Raw genomic sequence first — 23041 nt, 5'->3', positions numbered from 1 at the left:
GGACCGTACACATCAGCGCTGACCAGTAGAACACAAATAATAAACACCAAAACAACCCAACCCCCACCCCCTTAAACTTTGTCATATTGTGGGTATAGTGCTTCCGAGAGAATAAGGTAAGGGCGTACTTGTTAAGGCGAATGGCGTATTCCTTGAGCGCGAACACGTTGTCGGCGAAAACAATGATCTTGTCGTTGCGGCGCTCGTGGAAGCGAATGAGGAACTGGCAGGCGCGGAACTTGTTGGGGTTCATGGTATAGAGGAGGATGCGCTTCTTCGTCTTGATGGCCACGTACTCCCGGTAGAACTCAGGAGACATCGGGCACCACACCTTCAGCGGCACGCACACACACACACGCACACACCCACGCACGAACGCACACACACACACACACACGCACACAAAAGACCAAAGATACACAGCAGATAAGACAGACATAAAATGTCCAACTAATAATGAACTAATTAAACTACACCCTGGGTCTATTTTACTCCAAAAATGTCTTTATATTTCATTATATGCAGTTCTTGCACCTTCAACATCTATCAAACTGGAGCTGCTGTCTCCCAGCAGGCATGTCAGCACTAGTTTCTGGTAGCATTCCTGTGGTCGCATAGCTAATCTAGTCAATGCTTCATCATCAAATCCCAACACCTGAACTCCTGAAATCAAAACAGTAAGAGGAACCAGCTGCACTGCAGACATCATACAGTAATGCAAACGAAAAACTGAATGAAAAATGAACTCAAGCACAGGTATATATTAATTACCACACAGGTATATATTAATTACCACAACTCAAGCACAGGTATATATGAATTACCACAACTCAAGCACAGGTATATATGAATTACCACAACTCAAGCACAGGTATATATTAATTACCACACAGGTATATATTAATTACCACAACTCAAGCACAGGTATATATGAATTACCACAACTCAAGCACAGGTATATATGAATTACCACAACTCAAGCACAGGTATATATGAATTACCACAACTCAAGCACAGGTATATATTAATTACCACAACTCAAGCACAGGTATATATTAATTACCACAACACAAGCACAGGTATCAGGTATATATGAATTACCACAACTCAAGCACAGGTATATATTAATTACCACAACTCAAGCACAGGTATATATGAATTACCACAACTCAAGCACAGGTATATTAACCCTTAGAACCCTAAGCTGTTTTAGGGCATTTTCACTACCTTTATTCATAAGGATTTATTCTGGTAAGTGCCACATATTATATATTGTTTTTTTCAGCAGAGTCTAGGCTATCCAGATATGCCATCATTTCATGTATTAGTACCAGCATTGATTTTATTTTGATTTTTAAAGAATTAAAATAGATATTATAAAAATTCTTATATTTTGACCTGTATCTCACCACAGCAAGCTCATAGCTCTACATGCATTTCATGTGTGTGTAGGGCTGACTGTCGGGCAATATAATTGCCATGTTGGAGGGATACTCTGGGGCTGAGCAATTTACAGAAATATGTGGTGTGTGATTTACGGAAATAAATGCCATTTTTTATTTAGCGATGAAAAATGACCATTCTGCGCTCCATATCTGTGACACGAACTGATCTGACCTGACTTCACCCAAGTTTGCCTGTTAGCATGTGTGACTATGGTGTATGCACTCATGATGATTCTCAACTTTTTACTGCATTGCCATGAACAAAGTAAAGGCAAAAAAGGTGTTTCTTTGTTGAACAAATTGGGATGCAATGTGAGCCTTGAATTGGATGCCATGCAGGAATTTGCTAGGATCTCAAAACCGGATTATGAACATGTTTTGCCATAGAGAAACACACGATAGCGTTGGATTATAAACATGCTTTGCCACAAAACAGACAAAAAACGTGGGGTAAGTCCAGCTATATGAAGTTATTATTTTGCTGTCACTTAGCCTGTTTAATAACCCAGAAGGATGTATTTGGTATCAAATGATAGCTCTGTGTCTCCTCTTTCATCTAACATCATTGGCGGGCATATATATCCGATCACGGGTCCATGAAAGTAATTACTCCGAGAGTAATGGGTGTGCAGCGTTGGTTTGTGTACATGATTTTAATATTTTGCAGTCACTTCGTCTGTTTTTATAAGCCAGAAAGATCGATATCCATGGTACCAATATATAGCCCTGTTTCTCCTCTTTCATCTGATATGCTTGCCATATCTATGCGATCACGGGTTCGCGAGTAATTCAAACGAGAGTAATGGGTGCGCAGGTGAACGCGAAGAGAAGTATAGACTGTAAATATGATGCAATTTGATTTAATTTCATTATTTTTTTAAATTTTCATACTTGATCGTACAGACAAGCCCCACTTCTTCTCGGTCATGCAATAAAGGTTTTTTTGACGCACTTTGCGTCAATCGGGTTCTAGGGGTTAACTAACACAGCCACAGGTAAATATTAACACAACACCACCACAGGTGAGATGAGGATTTTCTCATCAATGTTGCCTGGGACTCTTGTTGCCCTTGTTGCTAAGGGCTTATCTTGTGACAGTGCATCTGTGCTTCATATCCGCCTTTCGCTTTAAGACCAGATTTTTCTTGGTCAGAGGTGTAATGATTTTTAGTGGCTGTAAGATAGCGATTTTTTGGATCATGCACCTGACCACACCAATTTATTTACACGCCCATGGGCGCAATGTTCAATTGAACTGGAGCAAAACATGGCGAAAAACTAATCACTGAATTGGGTGTAAGATAGGAACAAGCCTTAACCTTTCATGATGATGATGTTATAGGAGAAAACTAAGAGATCTTGTATTGGCAAAGGGAGTGTAGGAATCTGGGGTATTTCTGTATGTATTCTGATGTGTTCTGTGTTTACATGATCTGTGTTTACATGCCATTGGTTCACTCCTTAGTTCGCCTGTGTGGCTGCACATAGGATTGACCATCAACGGGTCAGACTGTCATGTTCCTGGCCATAGTCATAGCATAAGCAGAATGAGATATCACCTTGTTATTCTGTTTCCAGGGCTAGTACTTTTCCTATCCTATGGCTGGTACCTTCTGGTACCTTCCACGTTGGCATGATTTACGTTGACATGATTTTAGTATAACAGGCTTTGTCTCAGGCTTGGACTTGAGGCGGATCGAGGAAGCGACTTCGGGGGGGCATCTTATGCCAAGGCGGCTCAGCAGGAGCCCGCTTCTACTAACTACCACACCTGTTAGACTCTGTGCAGTTTTACTGTTTGAGACTTAGCCTGTGCTCGGTTAGTGAGTGTTGTACCATCTACAATAAATTCTTGTAATCACCGATCCTGATCCAGCCGTCAAGCTTTATTGACCATCTTCAGTACAGACATCAGAACTAAAACACAACGCAAAACGATCGCGAATCCAACATTTGGTTTCCGTGACCCGAACGCAAGAGGAGGGGGAAGACGAGAACATCCATTCGGCGAGGTCAGACTGAGTCTTCGGGTTCAAACAGACGTCGAGGGCAGATTTTGAAACTTCACATCTGTAAGAAGAGTCTACTTTGGGGCCCCGGGCTGACGTGACCAACCCCAGCTGGAAGCCTACCAAGAGGGAGGGCGCTGTCTTGGCGTGTGCACCATACCGCAGTGAAGAAACTCTGACCAGGTGAAAGCAAAGAGTTTTTTCTCCTCTGTGCGTGAAAAGAACCAAGAGTAAAGTTAAAAAAATAAACATAATTTAGGGAGTAAATTAGAATTTTTTGATTTGAAGCTGCACATTAATGAGAGTATTGAAGTTTGGGTCATTAAGTGTTTTGACAAGTAACGTACCTATATCAATGATTGATGAGCTCTAGATGTCATTGGATATAAGAAGTTTTCTGATAAAACAGTAAACGGTTGAAGTGTATACACATATTTTGGAATAGATTCGTGAACGAATTAAAAGAAGTAATCGATTAACTACGGACAAGCTTGTGGGATTAACGCTTTTCTTTTTCTGTACTGCCATTACATGCTAAGCTGTGTGAGTTTTGTGATGAAAGCTGTGTGAGTTTTGTGATAAAAGCTGTGTGGGTTTTGTGATAAATGCTGTGCGGGTGCCGAAGAGAAAATAGAAGGAGTTACTGTTGCGACAGTCATTATTGTTGCTGAAGTGAACTGTGTGGTTGTTTCTCAAGGGTTTTGTTTAGTTTAATGGCCAAGGACTAAACTTAGCGTTACAGTGATACGGAGAGGAGACAAAATCACCAGAGGGGGGTGTTTTGGTTGTGCAGTAGGTGAAAAGTGGTATAGGGTTTCCAACCTATGTTTTTGTTGACTTGGTCAACTGTGAATTTAACGAGAGATCGTTAAAGGTGTGAGTGAGACATTAATTTTTTTGTCGTTGTCCAGCCGGTTTTGGGGAGAAAGGAAATAGTCTGAGTTAAGTGGAACTGACACTGGTGAAAGTTATTGCTGTGGCTTCATGCTGTGAGTAAAATAATTTGCCAGGTTCCGGAGCGAGAGAGATAAGGAGAGAGTGTTTTCTTTTCCCTGGCGGGAGCAGCGAGCGTGTGTGTGTGAGTGTGTGGAAAAAAAAAGGAGAAGGACAGAGAGAGAGAGAGGTTTTTTTCTCTGGCCAAAGCAGAATCGCAAAAATTGGCACTAAAACATCACACACTACTGACAAATTTAAGCAAAAAGTTTAAATAAAGGACCTCGTCCTTGTACGAACACATAGTCTAATTCATATGGCTTCGGGCCCCAATAATAATTTGGAACAAGACACTGTGCAAGAGAGTAAGAAATCAGAGATGGTTCGCGGGCGCAATAAGCAAAAAGCAGATAAGCAAGCAGCTGACCATGATGAGGAGGGAGTGAAGCCTCAGCAGGAGGAGACATTCGCTGAAATACAAGATTATGTGTCAGATTGGATGGCGAAGAAATTTCAATTGGGCAAATTTGAGGAAAAATTGAGAAAAGATTTTGAAATTGATCCTGCATCTATTGTCCAGGGGCGCTGGCCACCTAAGAAGGTTCGTGAGGGGTATTTGAGTTGGAAAAAGCACAACAGACATCGTGAGCCCTATGCCTTTTTGTTAATGAGCCAGCTAAGACGATCCTTTATGGGGGCTATGCGGGCATCCTGCTCGCAGGAGGTGGATGCCGAAAAACACCGTACTACATGTCTGGCAGAAGAATTGAAATCTCAGGCAGGGAAAGCTGGCAAGAGGTTGCAGACAGCCGCAATTGTGGAAGAGTCATTGAGAAGGAAGATACAAGAATTGGAGACAGAAATTCGAGACAAGACTTGGAGAAGTGAGATGGAGAAACGTGACTTAGAGGAACAGTTGGCAGAAGCAGACATGTTGCTAGAACACACTGGAATGAGGCGAAGAGGAGCAGTCCCAGCGCGCCACTCTGAGGGGAGGAGCCAACTCCCCCACTACCACCGCCCCCATCATGGGGAAGGGGGGCGTGGAGGGCAGCACAGCACCCGCCTCTATCCGACACTGCACGGCTTGGACCCAGCAGCGCCACCTGCCATGGTGGAGGCTTCTGGAAGTGCAGTGGACATCTCTGACACTATTGAGCTGGGAGGCAGTTTCATCGCACACTATCCGGCTATTGGAGGTCTGTTTGAGCCATTGAACAGCACCCCACCTGGCGGGTACCAACAGCCAACAGGGAAAGGCCCCTGCTTCCAACAATCTACAGCTGATGCTCAAGCCAGCATGGGCCTAGCAACAGGCCCTGGCCTCTACACTTCATATGTGACCCACTACCAACAACCTGCTCAACCCCAGCAGGGCCAATACCAGCCACTGGCCACTGCTACAGCTCCCACTCCAACACCATCCATGCTGTTACCAGCGCCACCTGCAACCAATCCCCAATACCTGCCACCCGAACAAGCCAACCAAGCACCATCGAATGATGACGCAACTGCTGTCCCCGTGACTGACGCCCCATCCACATCTGATGCAAGCCAGGGAGCGGCTGCTCCCATAATTAAGCCCAAGACCAAGAGGCGCAGACCACCAGCAGAGGGATGGGATGTCTGGGATGAATCAGCTGATGAGGCCCTCATATGCCCAGTACGCACAGTAGCCAACGCTGATGGTGTGTCTGTGTTCTATCAACCAGCAAAGGGCGACGAGATCCAGAAGTGGTCTGCCGCCATACAACACCCTCGGGATGCCGGACGGCATACCTGGACGAAGAAAAAAGAACTCAAGGAGATGAGAGACCTGCACCCTTTTGATGCATTGAAGATCCTACATCGTTACGTTACTGCCTTGCTTGAAGGCAACTACCAAAAGACCTGGCAGTCGTAAAAGTGAAAGCACACACAAGGCAAGACACCCTTGAGGCAAGAGGCAATGCATTGGCGGATGCGGCGTCAAGAACAGCCGCAAGAAAAAGAGAGGGAGGGGATAACGAAACGACTAACGAGAATGGACACGGAAATGGAAACACGGACGGATCTAACGGTAACAGGAATTTTTTTGAAAATGACAACGAGAAATGCATGATGAGAGTGACCAAGAAGATCAAGGAAACCTCTGAAGAGGGAAAACGGGAAAGTTTGGCCAACATCAAAGACATGCAGAACAGCGCAAGCCGAGAAGAGAAGTGGACTTGGATTGAAAATGCAGCGAAGCTCCATGACGACAACCTGTGGAGGTTTGGAACACGAACGGTGGCTCCAGAAAGTCTTCTGCCATACCTGGCGACGCAAATTCATTCGCTTGGACACGTGGGAGTGGAAAAAATGAGGAACAGATTCATACAGGTCTGGTGGGCCCCAAAGTTCACAGCAACGGCCAGGGACATCGTCAAGCGGTGTGCCACCTGTCGGCAAAACAACCACGACAGAAAGGTCAAGCTGCCAACATTGAAAACACCTGCTCCACCAGGGCCTTTCAGAGTTCTTCAGATAGATTACATCACCCTTCCAAAGTGCAAAGGCTATCGCGACGTTCTGATTGTCCTGTGCAAGTTCTCTAGGTGGATCGAGGCGTTCCCTGCGCAATGATCTCGAACTGCACTACACACTGCCAAAGTCCTCCCTGAAAGACATCATTCCACGATACGGATTGCCGGAACAGATCTGCTCAGACAACGGAACACACTTCACTGGAGCAGTCTGCGCGGAGGTGGCCCGCATGCTGAATGTGCAATGGTCCCTGAACTGCCCTTACCACCCAGAATCCTCTGGGCAGGTGGAGAGAGCCAACCGGACGCTGAAGGAGCGACTGGCCAAGAAACATCAAGAAGGCATTCCTTGGGTTGACGCCTTACCAACAGTCCTGTGTAGCATGCGTGCTACAAGCAACAGGGACACAGGACTCAGCCCATTTGAGATCGTGACTGGCAGGCCTTTCTCCGCACCAGGCACGATTGATCTGAGGAAAGCCGACATCCACCTGACATCAGATGCAATGCTGAACTACTGTGTGCAATTGACAGAAGCGGTCCAGACAGCGGCTAACCAAGTGAAAGAGGCCTGGGGAGACCCCCCGGAAGGTGGGCACTCTCTAGTGCCAGGTCAGTGGGTGATGATTCACAAGCCCCAAAGGTTAGCTAGAAGCCCGAGGCACGATGGGCATTATCAGATCTTGTTGATAACACAGTCGGCAGTAAAGGTCCAGGGCAAAACCAAATGGATACACGCGAGCCACTGCAAACTAGTTGATCCGCCGGAAACATGACACGCCGAGCAGGGTACGAATTATATCTGATTTTCCGCCCGTCTTCTTTTTAGAAATAGGGTGTAGACCAGGGAGGAAGATTCACGGAAGACTTTCATTTTGACGGTGGATTTTTGTTTTCACGGGGAGGTCAGAGGAAAAAAAAAAAAAGGGTAGGGACACCAGTGTAGAATCTTTCCCTGTAAAACCGAGCCTGCTTGGAGTGTTGTGCTAATTGACTCTTGGTGACACAAACTCATGCTCAGAAAGGTGATAGACTTGGACAAGTCTTACCTGTTTTTTTATTACTGGCATTAGCCATTATCTGATTCAGGAGTGATTATTTATACCTGTGAAATGTTTAATCATTATGTGCTTGCATGTTATATTGTTAATCAATACTATAACTTGATTATATATTACATTTAATCATTATATGATTGTTCTCACTGCAACCATGACTATCCTCCAACTGATACTGCTCTTTACTTTCACTCCACATGTACCCATGGAGTTGCTCGAAGCCACGGACATCATCCAGGACAGAGACTTTTGCCTTTGAACTGAACTGTTGCCTGCTGGTCTCCTTCACTTCTCCCCAAAAAGACTCTGTTTCCCAAAGGAATCCTCAACTCCATCGTTCTCTAACAGCGATCAGCTCACTGAATTCTGTGTTGTGTAACTGTTGTTGTGTGCCTTCTTTATCAACTGAAAAATGTCACCGAGAATGTTGTTTTGTTGTGCTGTTATCCTGTGTCACCTGGTTATTGTTACTGATACTCTGTATGACAGCCATCATGATGTGCACAAGGACAACACTTTTCTGAAGACGGCTCATGGGTTAGCCCAGGCCAAGCCGTAAGCATTAGGTGTTGGGTATGCGGGTTAATGCCATCTGCCTCTGAAGTGTATCCTTACATAGCCATCCCCTTTACCATCCCAGAGTATGTAGCAGCCTTTAACAGTACTACAAATGGTTCCCCTGATGACATCTTTCCCAATCCTCCATGGGCCAGAGGGCCCCCATCTAAGCTTAAATTGAGTTATGCCCCACGTGGTGTGATCTGTTGGGTGGCCGACAAGAATGGACGGTCGGTGGTAGGTCAGAGCATCTGCCCATATGAAGTTCAGGTTGGACAGACTGAAGTTTCCATTGAACAGTCAGGTGAAGTGGTCCTTATTCCCCTTCCCCCGATGATGCGTGTTCCAGGTGGGACGCCAGGAAGCACGGTCGTCACTAATGCACTAGCACCTGTACGTGGTTCCATGTTTGTGTGTGGACAGTATGCATATTCCTATCTTCCCCCTAATTGGCAAGGCTCTTGTTATTTATCTTATGTTGTTCCAGCTGTGAGGATTGTGGGGAGGGAACATTTGGTGGGTGAGTCAACATCCATACACCCTAGGACTAAAGCGTGGCGCTTTTGGGGTCACAGTACTGTTGCAACCCCGACACAGAGATTCTTTGCCGCTTTAATTCCAACTTATGGCCTAACTGTAGCGCTTGATGAGATTAGAGATCTGGTACACATTGTTGATGTAGTAGCTAATGACACTGCACGTGCTCTTTCAGACATTAACCGAGAACTGTATGCAGTAAGACAGGTTGCCCTTCAGAATAGACTCTGCCTGGACGTGGTTTTGGCCAGTAAGGGAGGTGCTTGTGCTCTGATTGGACAGGAATGCTGTACTTATGTGCCTGACTCGACCGGTAATGTCTCCAATTACATCAAAGATATTTACGTCCACGTGCAGCAGCTTAAGCGGGATAATGGTAGCTGGTCCCTGGGAGGGTGGTTGAGTAGCTGGGGTGGGCCCCTGTTTGCTCAGATTGTCCAGTTCATTATGCCCCTGCTCATTCCCATCGTTGTCATCTACTTAGCAATCCAAGTGGTGTTGTGTATCATTAAGCGTGCCACCACTACCAATCCAAGATTGGCCCCTGTTAGAGTACCTCCTGCCCAGCCTCGGGATGTACCGAGGATGTGGGTTTGATTCCTTTCCTTTTTAATTTTTTTTTATGTGTGAGACAATCCTCCGGAACGAAATCAGTTATTATGTTTTTCTTTTAAGACACCGGCACTTCTTCCTTTTCAAAGTGCTAGAGAAGTAATCTTGTCTTGGTTTGTCCTCTGTTCTTTAGACCACATCAGACTCCTTTTATTTGTTTTGTATGATCTATAAAAATCTGTGTTTTTTAATTGATCAAGAGGGGGACTGTAGGAATCTGGGGGTATTTCTGTATGTATTCTGATGTGTTCTGTGTTTACATGCCATTGTTTCATGCCATTGGTTCTCCTTGGTTTAGCCTGTGTGGCTGCACATAGGATTGACCATCAACAGGTCAGACTGTCATGTTCCTGGCCATAGTCATAGCATAAGCAGAATGAGATATCACCTTGTTATTCTGTTTCCAGGGCTAGTACTTTTCCTATCCTATGGCTGGTACCTTCTGGTACCTTCCACGTTGGCATGATTTACGTTGACATGATTTTAGTATAACAGGCTTTGTCTCAGGCTTGGACTTGAGGACGGATCGAGGGAAGCGACTTCGGGGAGCATCTTATGCCAAGGCGGCTCAGCAGGAGCCCGCTTCTACTAACTACCACACCTGTTAGACTCTGTGCAGTTTTACTGTTTGAGACTTAGCCTGTGCTTTCGGTTAGTGAGTGTTGTACCATCTACAATAAATTCTTTTAATCACCGATCCTGATCCAGCCGTCAAGCTTTATTGACCATCTTCAGTACAGACATCAGAACTAAAACACAACGCAAAACGATCGCGAATCCAACATGGGGCTTAACACACACACAAGTTAAGTGGTATTCAGGTGGCGGTATTGCCACGATGGATGGATGGATGGATGGATGGATGGATATATGGATGGATGGATGGATGGATGGATGGATGGATGGATGGATGGATGGATACTTTATTGATCCCCAGGGGAATTTCAATTCGATTTGGCTCTACTACACCAATGGTTCTTTAACGTTTTGACTGGTTACCCCTAAAAAACATTGGCCTAGTGCTGCGACCCCCCTCTGCTTGGACAGTGCCCACTGTTGGCCAACCTCCCTCAAGTGTTCACCACTGCTTGGACAGTGCCCACTGTTGGCCAACCTCCCTCAAGTGTTCACCACTGCTTGGACAGTGCCCACTGTTGGCCAACCTCCCTCAAGTGTTCACCACTGCTTGGACAGTGCCCACTGTTGGCCAACCTCCCTTAATTCCCTCTGCTTGACAGTGCCCACTGTTGGCCAACCTCCCTCAAGTGTTCACCACTGCTTGGACAGTGCCCACTGTTGGCCAACCTCCCTCAAGTGTTAGCCACTGCAGAAAACAGAAAGCAGCAGCTAATACTGTATGGACTATGGAATTCATTGTTCCCATGTTTATATCAGTCATCTGGATCTTAGCTAAGCAGTATAGCCACCCATTCTAAGTTCTCAAATGATGAAATCCCTCTCCTGGCTCCTCATCCACTTCATCACACAGACACACACACACACACACACACACACACACACACACACTCACCAGGGATGGTGTGCACCTCGTCGAGGATGATGAGACCCCACTCCTGGCTCTTCATCCACTCCATGACCCTCTCGGCTTCCCAGGATCGCTTGGTGGTGTGGCCCAGCATGGAGTAGGTGCTGATGGCCACCGAGCAGCCGATGGGCTTGTCCTTGGCGTCGGACGTGAAGCGGCAGATCTGCGAGTCGTCGATGGTCGACCACATCTTGAACTGGGCCTTCCACTGCTCCACCGACCGCAGTTGAGTTCCCAGCACCAGACGTTCACGCCTGATTGCCGCCTTGGCGATCCGCGCCAGACCAGAGACTTACCGGCTCCTGCACACACACACACACACTTCATATATATATATATATATATATATATATATCTACACACACACACACATATATATTCCAAGAAAGGAGAAACGGAGTCAAAGGTAAAGTAGCCATAGTGTGATCTGATATGGAACCCTTTTCCCAATCAAATCAGATTAGGCAGGACGCCTTAAATCACCTACATATTCCAAGAAAGGAGAAACGGAGTCAAAGGTAAAGTAGCCATAGTGTGATCTGATATGGAACCCTTTTCCCAATCAAATCAGATTAGGGCAGGACGCCCTTAAATCACCTACATATTCCAAGAAAGGAGAAACGGAGTCAAAGGTAAAGTAGCCATAGTGTGATCTGATATGGAACCCTTTTCCCAATCAAATCAGATTAGGCAGGACGCCTTAAATCACCTACATATTCCAAGAAAGGAGAAACGGAGTCAAAGGTAAAGTAGCCATAGTGTGATCTGATATGGAACCCTTTTCCCAATCAAATCAGATTAGGGCAGGACGCCCTTAAATCACCTGCATATTCTAAGAAAGGAGAATCCGAGTCAAAGGAAAAGTAGCCATTGAACATATAAGCTCCCTGTTCTCAGCTGCCAGCCCCTGATTACATAACCTAAAACCCTGCAAAAACTAGATGTACCGCAGAGCGGTACAAAATATGACCGCCGCCCAGTCCAGCACATTTTTTCCACAAAAAGAAATCACGCTGAAAGGCCCATATGATTCTAACTGTCTCACTAAATTGCATTATCCACACTCAATTCTCACTGGTATCTGCTAGACAACAAGTACCAAAACATGATTAGTTCATAGATTTCACATGTAAAATTCATTTTATACAACCCCACTTCCATCTTGCCTGTTCATAATTCTGAGAAATTCTTGTTTGTGTTATGTTTATGTTATGTGTGTGTGTGTGTGAGTCTGCACTAGTGTGTGTATGTGTGTGTGTGTGTTATTATTATTATTATTATTATTATTATTATTATTATTATTGTGTGTGTGTGTGTGACGAGGTCTGCACTAGTGTGTGTGTGTGTGTGTGTGTGTGTGTGTGTGTGTGAGGTCTGCACTAGTGTTATTATTATTGTGTGTGTGTGTGTAATGTAAGTCACTAAGGTAATAATGTGTGTGTGTGTGTGTGTGTGTGTGTGTGACGAGGTCTGCACTAGTGTGTGTGTGTGTGTGTGTGTGTGTGTGTGTGACGAGGTCTGCACTAGTGTGTGTGTGTGCGTGTGTGTGTCGAGGTCTGCACTAGTGTGTGTGTGTGTGTGTGTGTGTGTGTGTGTGTGTGGAGGTCTGCACTAGTGTGTGTGTGTGTGTGTGTGTGTGTGTGTGTGTGTGTGTGTGACGAGGTCTGCACTAGTGTGTGTGTGTGTGTGTGTGTGTGTGTGTGTGAGGTCTGCACTAGTGTGTGTGTGTGTGTGTGTGTGTGTGTGTGTGTGTGTGTGTGTGTGTGTGTGTGAGGTCTGCACTAGTGTGTGTATGTGTGTGTGTGTGTGTGTGTGTGTGTGTGTCGAGGTCTGCACTATAGCCCTGCTAGCTTGTGTCCGCACATCTTCACTGCGCGTGTGTGTATCTGCATGTCGTTGCCTTTGTACCTGTACTCTGCACAATGACAATAAAGTTGAATCTAATCTAATCTAAAATAGCGGCACATGTTGTAATTCATTTGTTTGTGCTGCATAACAGCTCTATAAAGCCCAGGAGGAGTCATGGCACCACGTAAAGCACAGCGTCTAATCGTCGCATTTCAGCAACTCTTTTCCCTATCAGATCAGATTTGGGCAGGGCGCCCCTAAATCACCTACATATTCCAAGAAAGGAGAAACGGAGTCAAAGGTAAAGTAGCCATAGTGTGATCTGATATGGAACCCTTTTCCCAATCAAATCAGATTAGGGCAGGACGCCCTTAAATCACCTACATATTCCAAGAAAGGAGAAACGGAGTCAAAGGTAAAGTAGCCATAGTGTGATCTGATATGGAACCCTTTTCCCAATCAAATCAGATTAGGGCAGGGCGCATAAATCACCTGCATATTCTAAGAAAGGAGAATCGAGTCAAAGGAAAAGTAGCCATTGAACATATAAGCTCCCTGTTCTCAGCCCAGCCCCTGATTACATAACCTAAAACCCTGCAAAAAACTAGATGTACCTTGAAGCGGTACAAAATATGACCGCCCGCCCAGTCCAGCACATTTTTTTCCACAAAAGAAATCAAGCTGAAAGGCCCATATGATTCTAACTGTCTCACTAAATTGCATTATCCACACTCAATTCTCACTGGTATCTGCTAGACAACAAGTACCAAAACATGATTAGTTCATAGATTTCACATGTAAAATTCATTTTATACAACCCCACTTCCATCTTGCCTGTTCATAATTCTGAGAAATTCTTGTTTGTGTTATGTTTATGTTATGTGTGTGTGTGTGTGTGTGTGTGTGTGTGTGGTGTGTGTGTGTGTGTGTGTGTGCCTGTGCGTGCTTGTGTGTGTGTGTGCCTGCGTATGTGCCTGTGCATGCAAGCGTACATATGTCTACTGTGTGGTATCGTCCATAATTATGATTACTGTGAATGTATGTGTGTGTGTGTGTGTATCTGTTTGTGCACATGTGTGCACATGAAATGGGTTAACATGACCCTTGGAGGCAAACATCACGGAAAAAAATGGTCATCCTAGGCCCTACAGTTCTCAAGATATTCACAGAGAACTGTGTCTGCCCTACCCCACCCTCCTTCGGGGGTCCAGTCCAGCGGGGGGCTACAGATCAAAACGAAAAATGGCGGTTCCATGCTATCCATGTGGGGTTACATGCCCACCAAGTTTTGTGTACCCCGGTCTTTCAGTGTCCCGGAATCCTTGTTGGTGTAAAGTCACTAAATGTACACATAAATTATTTTATTGTAAGGCCCCCCCATGAACGAAATACACAAAACTTGGCATGCATTCGGAGGGTGTCATAATGATCCTACACTTTTAATTTAGGTGCAGTTTTGACCTTGTCAGCCAGAGATATTGTGATGAAAACACCTAATTTTTTGCTTTTAATTTTTTAACTAGGTGGCTATACATGAAATAAGTGGTAATGGGATGGGTTGACATGCCCCCTTAAGACCAACATACATAAAAAAGGTGGACCTCCTAGGCCCCTCACGGTTCTCGAGATATTCACAGAAAACTGTCTCCGACCACCTACAGGCCAGTTGGTGTACAGTAACATAAATTAATTTATTGTGTGGCCCCCCATGAGCGAATTCCACAAAACTTGGCGTGCATACAGAGGGTGTCATAATGATCCTACACTTCCAATTTCGTTGCAGTTTTGACTATGTTAGGTCACAGATACCTTCGATTACAACACCTCATTTTACTTTTTTGTGTTTAACTAGGTGGCGCTATACATGAAATGAGTGGTTATGGAATGGGTTGACATGGCCCCTTGAGATCAACCAACCAAAAAAAATGGTCCTCCTAAACCCTACGGTTCTCGAGATATTCACAGAAAACTGTGTCTGCCCTACCCTCCTTTCGGGGGGTCCAGTCCAGCGGGGGGGGGCTACAGATCAAAACGATGGTTCCATGCTATCCATGTGGGGTTACATGCGCACCAAGTTTCGTCTACCCCGGTCTTTCAGTGTCCCGGGAATCCTTGACGGAAATTTGGGCATGCGAAAAAGAAAAAAAAAAAAAAAATCTGACTAAACCTGTATGACCGCCGCTTCGCTGCGCGGCGGTCATAATAATTTTGCAAGTGTAACTGGGCCTGGGGCTTCTGAACAGGGCAAAATGCCAATTTTTGAAAGTTGTAGTTGGCTCAGATGTACCACACAGAATCTTTTCAGTTCCTTCAGCATTACTGTTGGTGTGTGTTGGTGTGTGCAAGTCTGTTGGTGTGTGCAGGTCTGTTGGTGTGTGTTGGTGTGTGCAGGTCTGTTGGTGTGTGCAGGTCTGTTGGTGTGTGTTGGTGTGTGCAAGTCTGTTGGTGTGTGCAGGTCTGTTGGTGTGTGTTGGTGTGTGCAAGTCTGTTGGTGTTCGCTTGTTCACTCTTAAACTCGCTATCACTAAACAAACACAAACTTTGCTGCCTTGTTAAACAGCATAGAAAAAATATAGTATAGAACCTGCACATCTGACATGTAATTGTGATATTTCGGTGATTGCAATTTGATTTGCAATATAATTGAAGATTCAATATTCCAAATTTCGCTTTAAGTTGGGGCACTTCTGCTAATTGCATGAGTCCAACTTGCGATTGTGATTAAAAATCGATTAATCATGCAGCCCTATCTGGCACTAACACCAGCTACACCAGGCGAGTAACTGAGGTGTTCCGTTCGTGTAGCGTCTGCTGCAACAATTAGCTTCCACTATAATCAATAGAAGTAGCTACACCAGACGTGACAGCGGCGCGTACGTTCGAAAAAATCAGACCAGTCTTTAAAATGGATTTTACGTGTCGCGAACGGAACGCTTCAGTTAAGTGCCTGGTGTAGCTCATACCTCAGTGTCAAGTCATTTAACCACTACACTAGCACCGCCCACAGTAGGCGTCTTACCGCAGGGCAGGACGATGACACCGGAGCGGGCGCGCCCGTTGCCGAACATTTTGCGGAGGCTCTTCTCCTGGTAGGGTCTTAGCACGGCCGTGGGCTTCAGGTCCATGTTGATGTCGGGGTTGACCGTGTCGTTGCGGAAGTCGTACTCCGCCAGGAGGGGGTACTCCAGCTGGATGCAGCGCTTCTGAAGCTCCTCGATCATCTCCTGGGGAAGAGGAGCAGAGGGACGACCACCATTACTCTGTGATTTTAGTAACAACATCTATTTCCTACGTGTTGTGGGGCAGCCGTGGCCTACTGGTTAGCACTCTGGACTTGTAACCGGAGGGTTGCCGGTTCGAACCCCGACCAGTGGGCCGCGGCTGAAGTGCCCTTGAGCAAGGCACCTAACCCCTCACTGCTCCCCGAGCGCCACTGTTGATGCAAGCAGCTCACTGCGCCGGGATTAGTGTGTGCCTCACCACTGTGGGCCAGATGTATGTACAATTGCAAACGTAGCGTTATCAGCGCCATGGACACACCGCAGATTGCGTGCGCTGTCAGACCCAAGTTTCCGTCGTATTTATCAATCGTTTAATCCTTAGTGTAAACTGCGCCTTTCTCTGCCCTTCTCCGCCCATAAACGCAATTTACGAACGTCCACAACTGAATGACAGCGCCTACAAGTGCAGTTGAATGAAGTTAACTGATGACAACATTAAAAAGAATCAAACGTTTAGCGATCATGAAATAATACCATACATGATAAGATGTCAACAAGCAGGGAGATAATGAAGATCAGTAGTTCTACTCAAACTACTTGTGCACGTAGGCTATGGAAGATTGGTCAAATCTAGCAAGTAGGAAAGTTTAAGTGAATGACGTGAAAGTGAAAGTAAGACATGTGAAAGGCCAACGAAAGTTAAGGTTGCTTTTGGTAGTACAAATACTTTCACCACAAAAACTGGTGTTCTAAATAGCGATTCTGTTGTCTTTGAAAGGTTCTCTTATTGACGCATTGAACTGCAATGTGGATTAACACCTGCTTTTACAAAATGCGGAAGTATTTAGGCAGAATAGACGTCGCGCTTTCAGGAGCAGTCTTTGTACATAGCGCCGGAATACATAACTAGGCTCTTTACTCTTCCCCTCCCATCTTTTTACGCTAAACTCCCACTTTCCCCTGGATCCTCCCATGAATGCATATGCATGACATGACAATCGCAATCTGCCACTTTCAGCTCCCCGCGACAGGCAGTTTATTTTTTTCATTGCGGCCTGTTTGTACATACCTGCAATGATTTTTACACGACGCTATAAACAAATATGCCTGAAATGGGCAAAAGCGTTAGTACATCTGGCCCTGTGTGTTCACTGTGTGCTGAGTGTGTTTCACTAATTCCCGGATTGGGATAAATGCAGAGACCAAATTTCCCTCACGGGATCAAAAGAGTATACCGGTATACACCTTTTGACCGTGATTTAAATTCACGGTTAAATTGATTGTGCTGGATCGCAGCAAAATAATCATTGTCTGTCAATTATGGTGTTCTCATAATCGTTAGAAGTCATAGTTGAAATTGAAATTTGATTAATTACATTGCCCTACAATAAAACATATTTCTTTCATACTGTATAAGACATACGATTAATTACATTGCCCTACAATAAAACATATTTCTTTCATACTGTATAAGACATAAGATTAATTACATTTCCCCACAATAAAACATATTTCTTTCATACTGTATAAGACATAAGATTAATTACATTGCCCTACAATAAAACATATTTCTTTCATACTATATAAGACATAAGATTAATTACATTGCCCTGACATAAGATTAATTACATTGCCCTACAATAAAACATATTTATTTCATCCTGTATAAGACATAAGAACGTTTTCCTCACCAAGACAGACAGGTAGGCAGACAGGCAGACACAGACACACACACACACACCTGGCGGATCTCGAAGGACACGGTCTGCGTCTCCTCCTCCTCCTCCTCGTCCTTGTCCATCTGCTCGTAGTAGCTAAAGATGTCCTCTGGCACAGAGGGCGCAGCCTCGCCGGCCTGAGAGGTGGACGACGCCCCGTTATCCGCCACCGACTTGGCGATCTGGACCACAGGACACACATGGGAGTAGATCTGGGTCACATGTCTGAGGAGGGCTGCATTGGTGTGTGTGTGTGTGTGTGTATATATATGTGTGTGTGTGTGTGTGTGTGTGTGTGTGTGTGTGAGAGAAAGAGAGCGAGTAGTATGTGTATAAGCGAGAGAGTATGAGACTCAGAGTGAGAGTGAGTGTGTGTGAGTGTTTGAGAGACAAAGAGACAGAGAGAGACAGAGAGTGAGTGTGTGTGTATGTGTGTGGCTGACGGAGTGTCAGTGAGAAAGTCAGAGTGAGAGTGTATGTGTATGAGTGTGTAAGAGTGTCCTACCGCAGATTTGCTGGAGATGACCTCTGTGATGAGTTCAGTCTCGTCCCCATCAGTGGTGCGCAGACGGCAGTCTTTGACCACTGCATCCTGCAGCAGCCTCTGGATCACCTCAGGGAAGGCACTCTCCACAAAGTATCTGCACACACACACACACACACACACACACACGCACACGCACATGCACACACGCAGCAGCGCACACACACAAATACATGTGCACACACACACACACACAAATACATGTGTACACACACACGCACACAAATACATGTGCACACACACACACGCGCGCACACATACATGTGCACAAACACATACACACACACACACACGCACACAAATACATGTGTACACACACACGCACACAAATACATGTGCACACACACACACGCGCGCACACATACATGTGCACAAACACACACACACACACACACACACACACACACGCACACACACACACACACACACACACACACATGAATATATATGTTCAAAGACAAACACACAAACTTCATCATAAATATATGTGCACAGACATATACAATACATACATAGGCACATATACACACATACATAAATACATGTACTTACAGACATACGCACATAAATACACGTACGCACATAAATACACGTACGCACATAATACATACACCTATTTTAACACAAATAACACACTTACACAAGGCTTCTACCAGTCATTAGGAAATGAGGATTTAGTTATAAAGTTCAAGCTTCACCTCATGTAACACCGGATTTTCACAATTATAAGGGACTTTTCAAATTCACACACGTTTCATTGAGGTTTCTTGGCTTACCCTGCCTGAACCCAGTGAGGTCACATTTGATTACAACTGGTTGTGCATTCCCTAATGTAACACAGCCTTAACCAACATAGCTACGAAAAAACACACATCAAAATGCTCTTCTTTGACAGAAATTATAGCAAAGGCTATATTAAGCACTTATGTGTGAAAAATTGGATCTAAAAAAGGACTCAATGGCGTATGTGTGTGTGTGTGTTTGTGTGTGTGTGACGTGGATGGGTTACATGTGGTTGAGAGATAACCTGGTAGGAACTAATCACATTGTTATAACAAGTATATAACAAAATAAAACCACATCATTATAACACGTTTATTAGAAATAACTTCCTTAATCATCTTTAAGCACACTATGTTGATATTTGATTTAGTTTATATAGTATATTTAGTATTTAGTATCATGTTTATCTTCTACTGTCTCTATTGTACAGTGGAGTTTTTTTATATGTATATCACTTTTTCTGCTGTAAGTGCATGTTGTGTGTGATGTCTGTATGCTACTGAGACCTTGAAATTCCCCTTGGGGATCAATAAAGTATCTATCTATCTATCTATCTAACTAACTGAAATTAAATTTTTCCAATGCAAAGGAAACTGAAGACACTCATATCAACACTGTGATATGATGTGTCCAAGAAAATTAGAAAAGACACGTGTAAGACAAAGTGACAAAATATAGGTACTTTCGGACACAACAGTTCTGAGAACACAATCCTAACTACTAACTGGAAAGGCTATCCCTTACCCCGAATGTGCTTATAGTTATAGGAACTGCGGCCAGAGGAATTCAATAATCCCCAGTTCCCTGCTGTCTGAATACGCAAAAATAGGGTTTTTTGGCCAGATTTGCGTAAACAAACAAGGAATTTGACACCGGTTAATCTTTGCTCTCAAAGTACAACACTCACTTAACACTAAGAATAAAGAATAAAAAACAACACTCACTTAACACTAAGAATAAAGAATAAAAACAACACTCACTTAACACTAAGAATAAAGAATAAAAAAGAACACTCACTTAACACTAAGAATAAAGAATAAAAAAGAACACTCACTTAACACTAAGAATAAAGAATAAAAAAGAATGAAGAGCAGTAGAATATGGCTATGCGAGGGCTGGGGGGGGGCTGAGGGGGAGCTATCACTAGTCTATCACCATGGTCACGTCACTGCAGACTGGCCTATCACTTGTCTATCACCATCACTATGAGATCAGAACATACAAACCTGTTGTGTTTCAGGACCAGCTTGACTTTGCCGTAGCTCACTGTACAAAGCTGTAAGAAACCAACAGCACACAATCACAAACAATATATTGCATAATGGCAAAGTGCAATACAATTTCTGTACTACAGGTATGCTATAACATTGACATTTATTGAGGCACGGTGGATCAATTGTATGACAATTCCACTGTATAATTTCACTGGATGCTAGAATGTTGTGATGGAGTGTTGTGCTTTGTGAATACTTGTGAACATTTACTTGTTTGGAACTCTTGTAGGTTATGGTTATGGTTATGGCTATGGCTATGGTTATGGTTATGGCATTTGGCAGACACTTTTGTCCAAAGAATTCATGTTTGTAGGCCTGTTTACAGGTAATTGTATTTTCAAACTAAAAATAGCTTTATGCATGACTGGATTTTGTTGGCAGTGTTCATGATACATGCCTACACCCTACCTTGATGAACTGCACTATGCCATCAGGCACTGACGTCTTGCTGAGCTTCTCCAGGTATTCAATGATGTCGGAGGTCTGTAGGCCCACACTAACGGCAGCGTAGAGCGAGTATGCAGTCAGCTTGTACTCGTGTAAGTGGATCGGCCTGCACACAGGCTCAGCTATGGCCACCAGGAAGTCCTGGGCATACTTGTAGACTGGAGAGAAAGCCTCAAGAAAGATGTGTCCATCCGGGGCCTTGATGGAGAATGTGACAGCCGAGAGAGAGAGAGGGGGGGGAGAGAGAGAGAGAGAAAGAAAGAAAGAAAGAAAGAAAGAGAGAGAGAGAGAGAGAAAAAGAGAGAGAGAGAGAGTATAGAGAAACAGAGAGGGGTTAACTGAGGTCTACAGTGCAGGTTATTTGTGAAACAGGAGGGGTAATTGTTTCTCTGAGGTCACACTAGGCAACGTGCCTCTACAGTAGGCTGACCTCAACACAGTTCATGCTTCAATCATAACACAGTGGGTCCTGGTTGATCGTCTAAACAACAGGATCAGGTTGAGCCAGCATATTTCTACTAATCATTTCATGCAAGATTCCCAGAATAAAACAAAGGCCGCGAGCAATGGGTCTACGTCATTGATTTTCTTTAAGGGGTGGTCTAAGGACAGACTGACAGGCTAATTTCAAAACATAAACTCTCAGCATTCCCCATGCATAAAGGTTCTGCTGTGGTGCTTCCTTACCACCCAGAGAGGACGTGATCCATAGTCATTCTTCAGGTGCATCTGAAGTCTGTAGTCTTTGGCGCCATACTCATCCTGTTGGACAGCGGCCTCGTCCACCTGTTTCCCGGCCGCGGCAGGGATGGCTTCCTGCGTGTCACCTGCAGTCGATGCCTCTTCCTCATCGTCCTCCTCATCATGGTACCGTTTCTTGGACTTGCGCTCTGCAGTATGTGTATACAATTTAAATTCGTAAGCATCATCTCTACAAATAGCATGGACAGATGTGAGTTTAATTCGTTACATCAAAGAAACCACTTAGGTACCAGGTAGCCTATAATGTTATAGTTACTATAATGTAATGCAATGCCGTAATGTTGTTTACTTTGAGGTCCTCAGAAGTTGTATGCTATTCAGTTTCAGTAGCTGCAGCTATCTAACGCTGCATCCTCGAGTAAAGGTAAAGGTAGATGTAGTAGAAATGTTACAGTATAACGTAGAAACTTAGGTAGCTGACTGATAACTAAACAGTCAACTGTCTTTGTTAATGTGACAGTCGATGGATACAATGGATGCAAGCGTAAAAGCCACATCTCTAGCTGACTTTGCCACCATCATTCACCCAGCTCTCCTAAATATACGATTAAGAAGACATGGATCTTCTCGCTGTGTATTATTTAATAAAAGAGTTTGTGTCTGAGCTGAAGACTCTGAAACATCATTCTGTCTCCACCAACATGCTAACATTAGCAAATGAAAACACTGACTTTTCGGTGGTTTAACTCACCTCGATCTCCTTTATCTCGTTTCCCCATGCTGTCGGTTAAAACTAACACGGGACTTTATAATGACAGTTTTTGTTTAACTTCTATTTTACGAGAGAAGTGAGAGTACACCCATGGCCGTGAACTACTCCGCACGCATTAGAAACGACGTATGACATGAGAGTGATGTTGAGTGGAGTGATTTCCGGTTAAAAGCATGAAAATACTAAATCAAAATAAAAGTCCGTTCCAATTCTGCCAAAAAACATCAAACGTTTACTCTGAATGAATGGGGTGGTGTTGGAGATGGTTAAATTAATTAATTTAATGCATATATTCATTCATTTAATTAATTTATATCTGCTAAATATATTTCAGCACACTGTAAAGCCATATATTTGTTTATCATATTGCAGTTCTGTAAGTACCAATGCCTATTTGTTTAGCATATTGCAGTTCTGTAAGTACCAACGCCTATATGTTTAGCATATTGTAGTTCTGTAAGTACCAATGCCTATATGTTTAAGTCCTGTTCAATGGTTTGTACTTGTACATTCACCTCTAAATAGTGCAA

The 23041-nt window shown here is 44.3% G+C and overlaps 2 protein-coding genes across 3 annotated transcripts in view; one reads left to right on the top strand and one right to left on the bottom strand.

Moving 5' to 3' along the window:
• ercc3 (excision repair cross-complementation group 3) overlaps nucleotides 1-22648 on the bottom strand; it is a 30456-nt gene extending 7808 nt beyond the window's left edge. Inside the window, exons 1-11 of the mRNA XM_048235627.1 lie at nucleotides 22491-22648; nucleotides 21725-21927; nucleotides 20999-21235; nucleotides 20543-20592; nucleotides 18495-18630; nucleotides 18013-18171; nucleotides 16035-16274; nucleotides 11188-11467; nucleotides 6683-6807; nucleotides 5403-5546; nucleotides 129-370 (exon numbers count right to left, since the gene is read on the bottom strand). Coding sequence (XP_048091584.1) covers nucleotides 129-370; nucleotides 5403-5546; nucleotides 6683-6807; nucleotides 11188-11467; nucleotides 16035-16274; nucleotides 18013-18171; nucleotides 18495-18630; nucleotides 20543-20592; nucleotides 20999-21235; nucleotides 21725-21927; nucleotides 22491-22518 — 1844 coding nt within the window. The 5' untranslated portion in view covers nucleotides 22519-22648. The remainder of the gene's footprint in view (nucleotides 1-128; nucleotides 371-5402; nucleotides 5547-6682; nucleotides 6808-11187; nucleotides 11468-16034; nucleotides 16275-18012; nucleotides 18172-18494; nucleotides 18631-20542; nucleotides 20593-20998; nucleotides 21236-21724; nucleotides 21928-22490) is intronic.
• On the top strand, nucleotides 3635-6501 carry LOC125288261. 2 transcript variants are annotated; one of them, XM_048234470.1, is made up of 2 exons: nucleotides 3635-5054; nucleotides 5160-6501. In XM_048234470.1, exons 1-2 carry the CDS (start codon nucleotides 4704-4706, stop codon nucleotides 6288-6290), a joined length of 1482 nt encoding a protein of 493 aa, XP_048090427.1. In that variant the 5' UTR covers nucleotides 3635-4703; the 3' UTR covers nucleotides 6291-6501. The 2 variants fall into 2 exon arrangements, with proteins under 2 accessions (XP_048090427.1, XP_048090426.1); XM_048234469.1 differs by having other exon boundaries at nucleotides 3635-5255; nucleotides 5298-6501.
• Nucleotides 22649-23041: the final 393 nt, after the last annotated feature.

The sequence above is a fragment of the Alosa alosa genome, chromosome 23 (assembly GCF_017589495.1).
Source record: "Alosa alosa isolate M-15738 ecotype Scorff River chromosome 23, AALO_Geno_1.1, whole genome shotgun sequence".
NCBI classification, from domain to species: Eukaryota; Metazoa; Chordata; class Actinopteri; order Clupeiformes; family Clupeidae; genus Alosa; species Alosa alosa.
Note: the sequence above shows the minus strand (reverse complement) of the source record. Positions and strands in the feature narration are given on the sequence as shown.

Bases quoted from the DNA above. Each gene is read 5' to 3' on its own strand.
- LOC125288261 (XM_048234469.1), top strand. From the start codon at position 4,704: ATGGCTTCGGGCCCCAATAATAATTTGGAACAAGACACTGTGCAAGAG. The intron at 5,256-5,297 runs GACAAGACTTGG...CGTGACTTAGAG, and splicing joins AATTGGAGACAGAAATTCGA to GAACAGTTGGCAGAAGCAGA.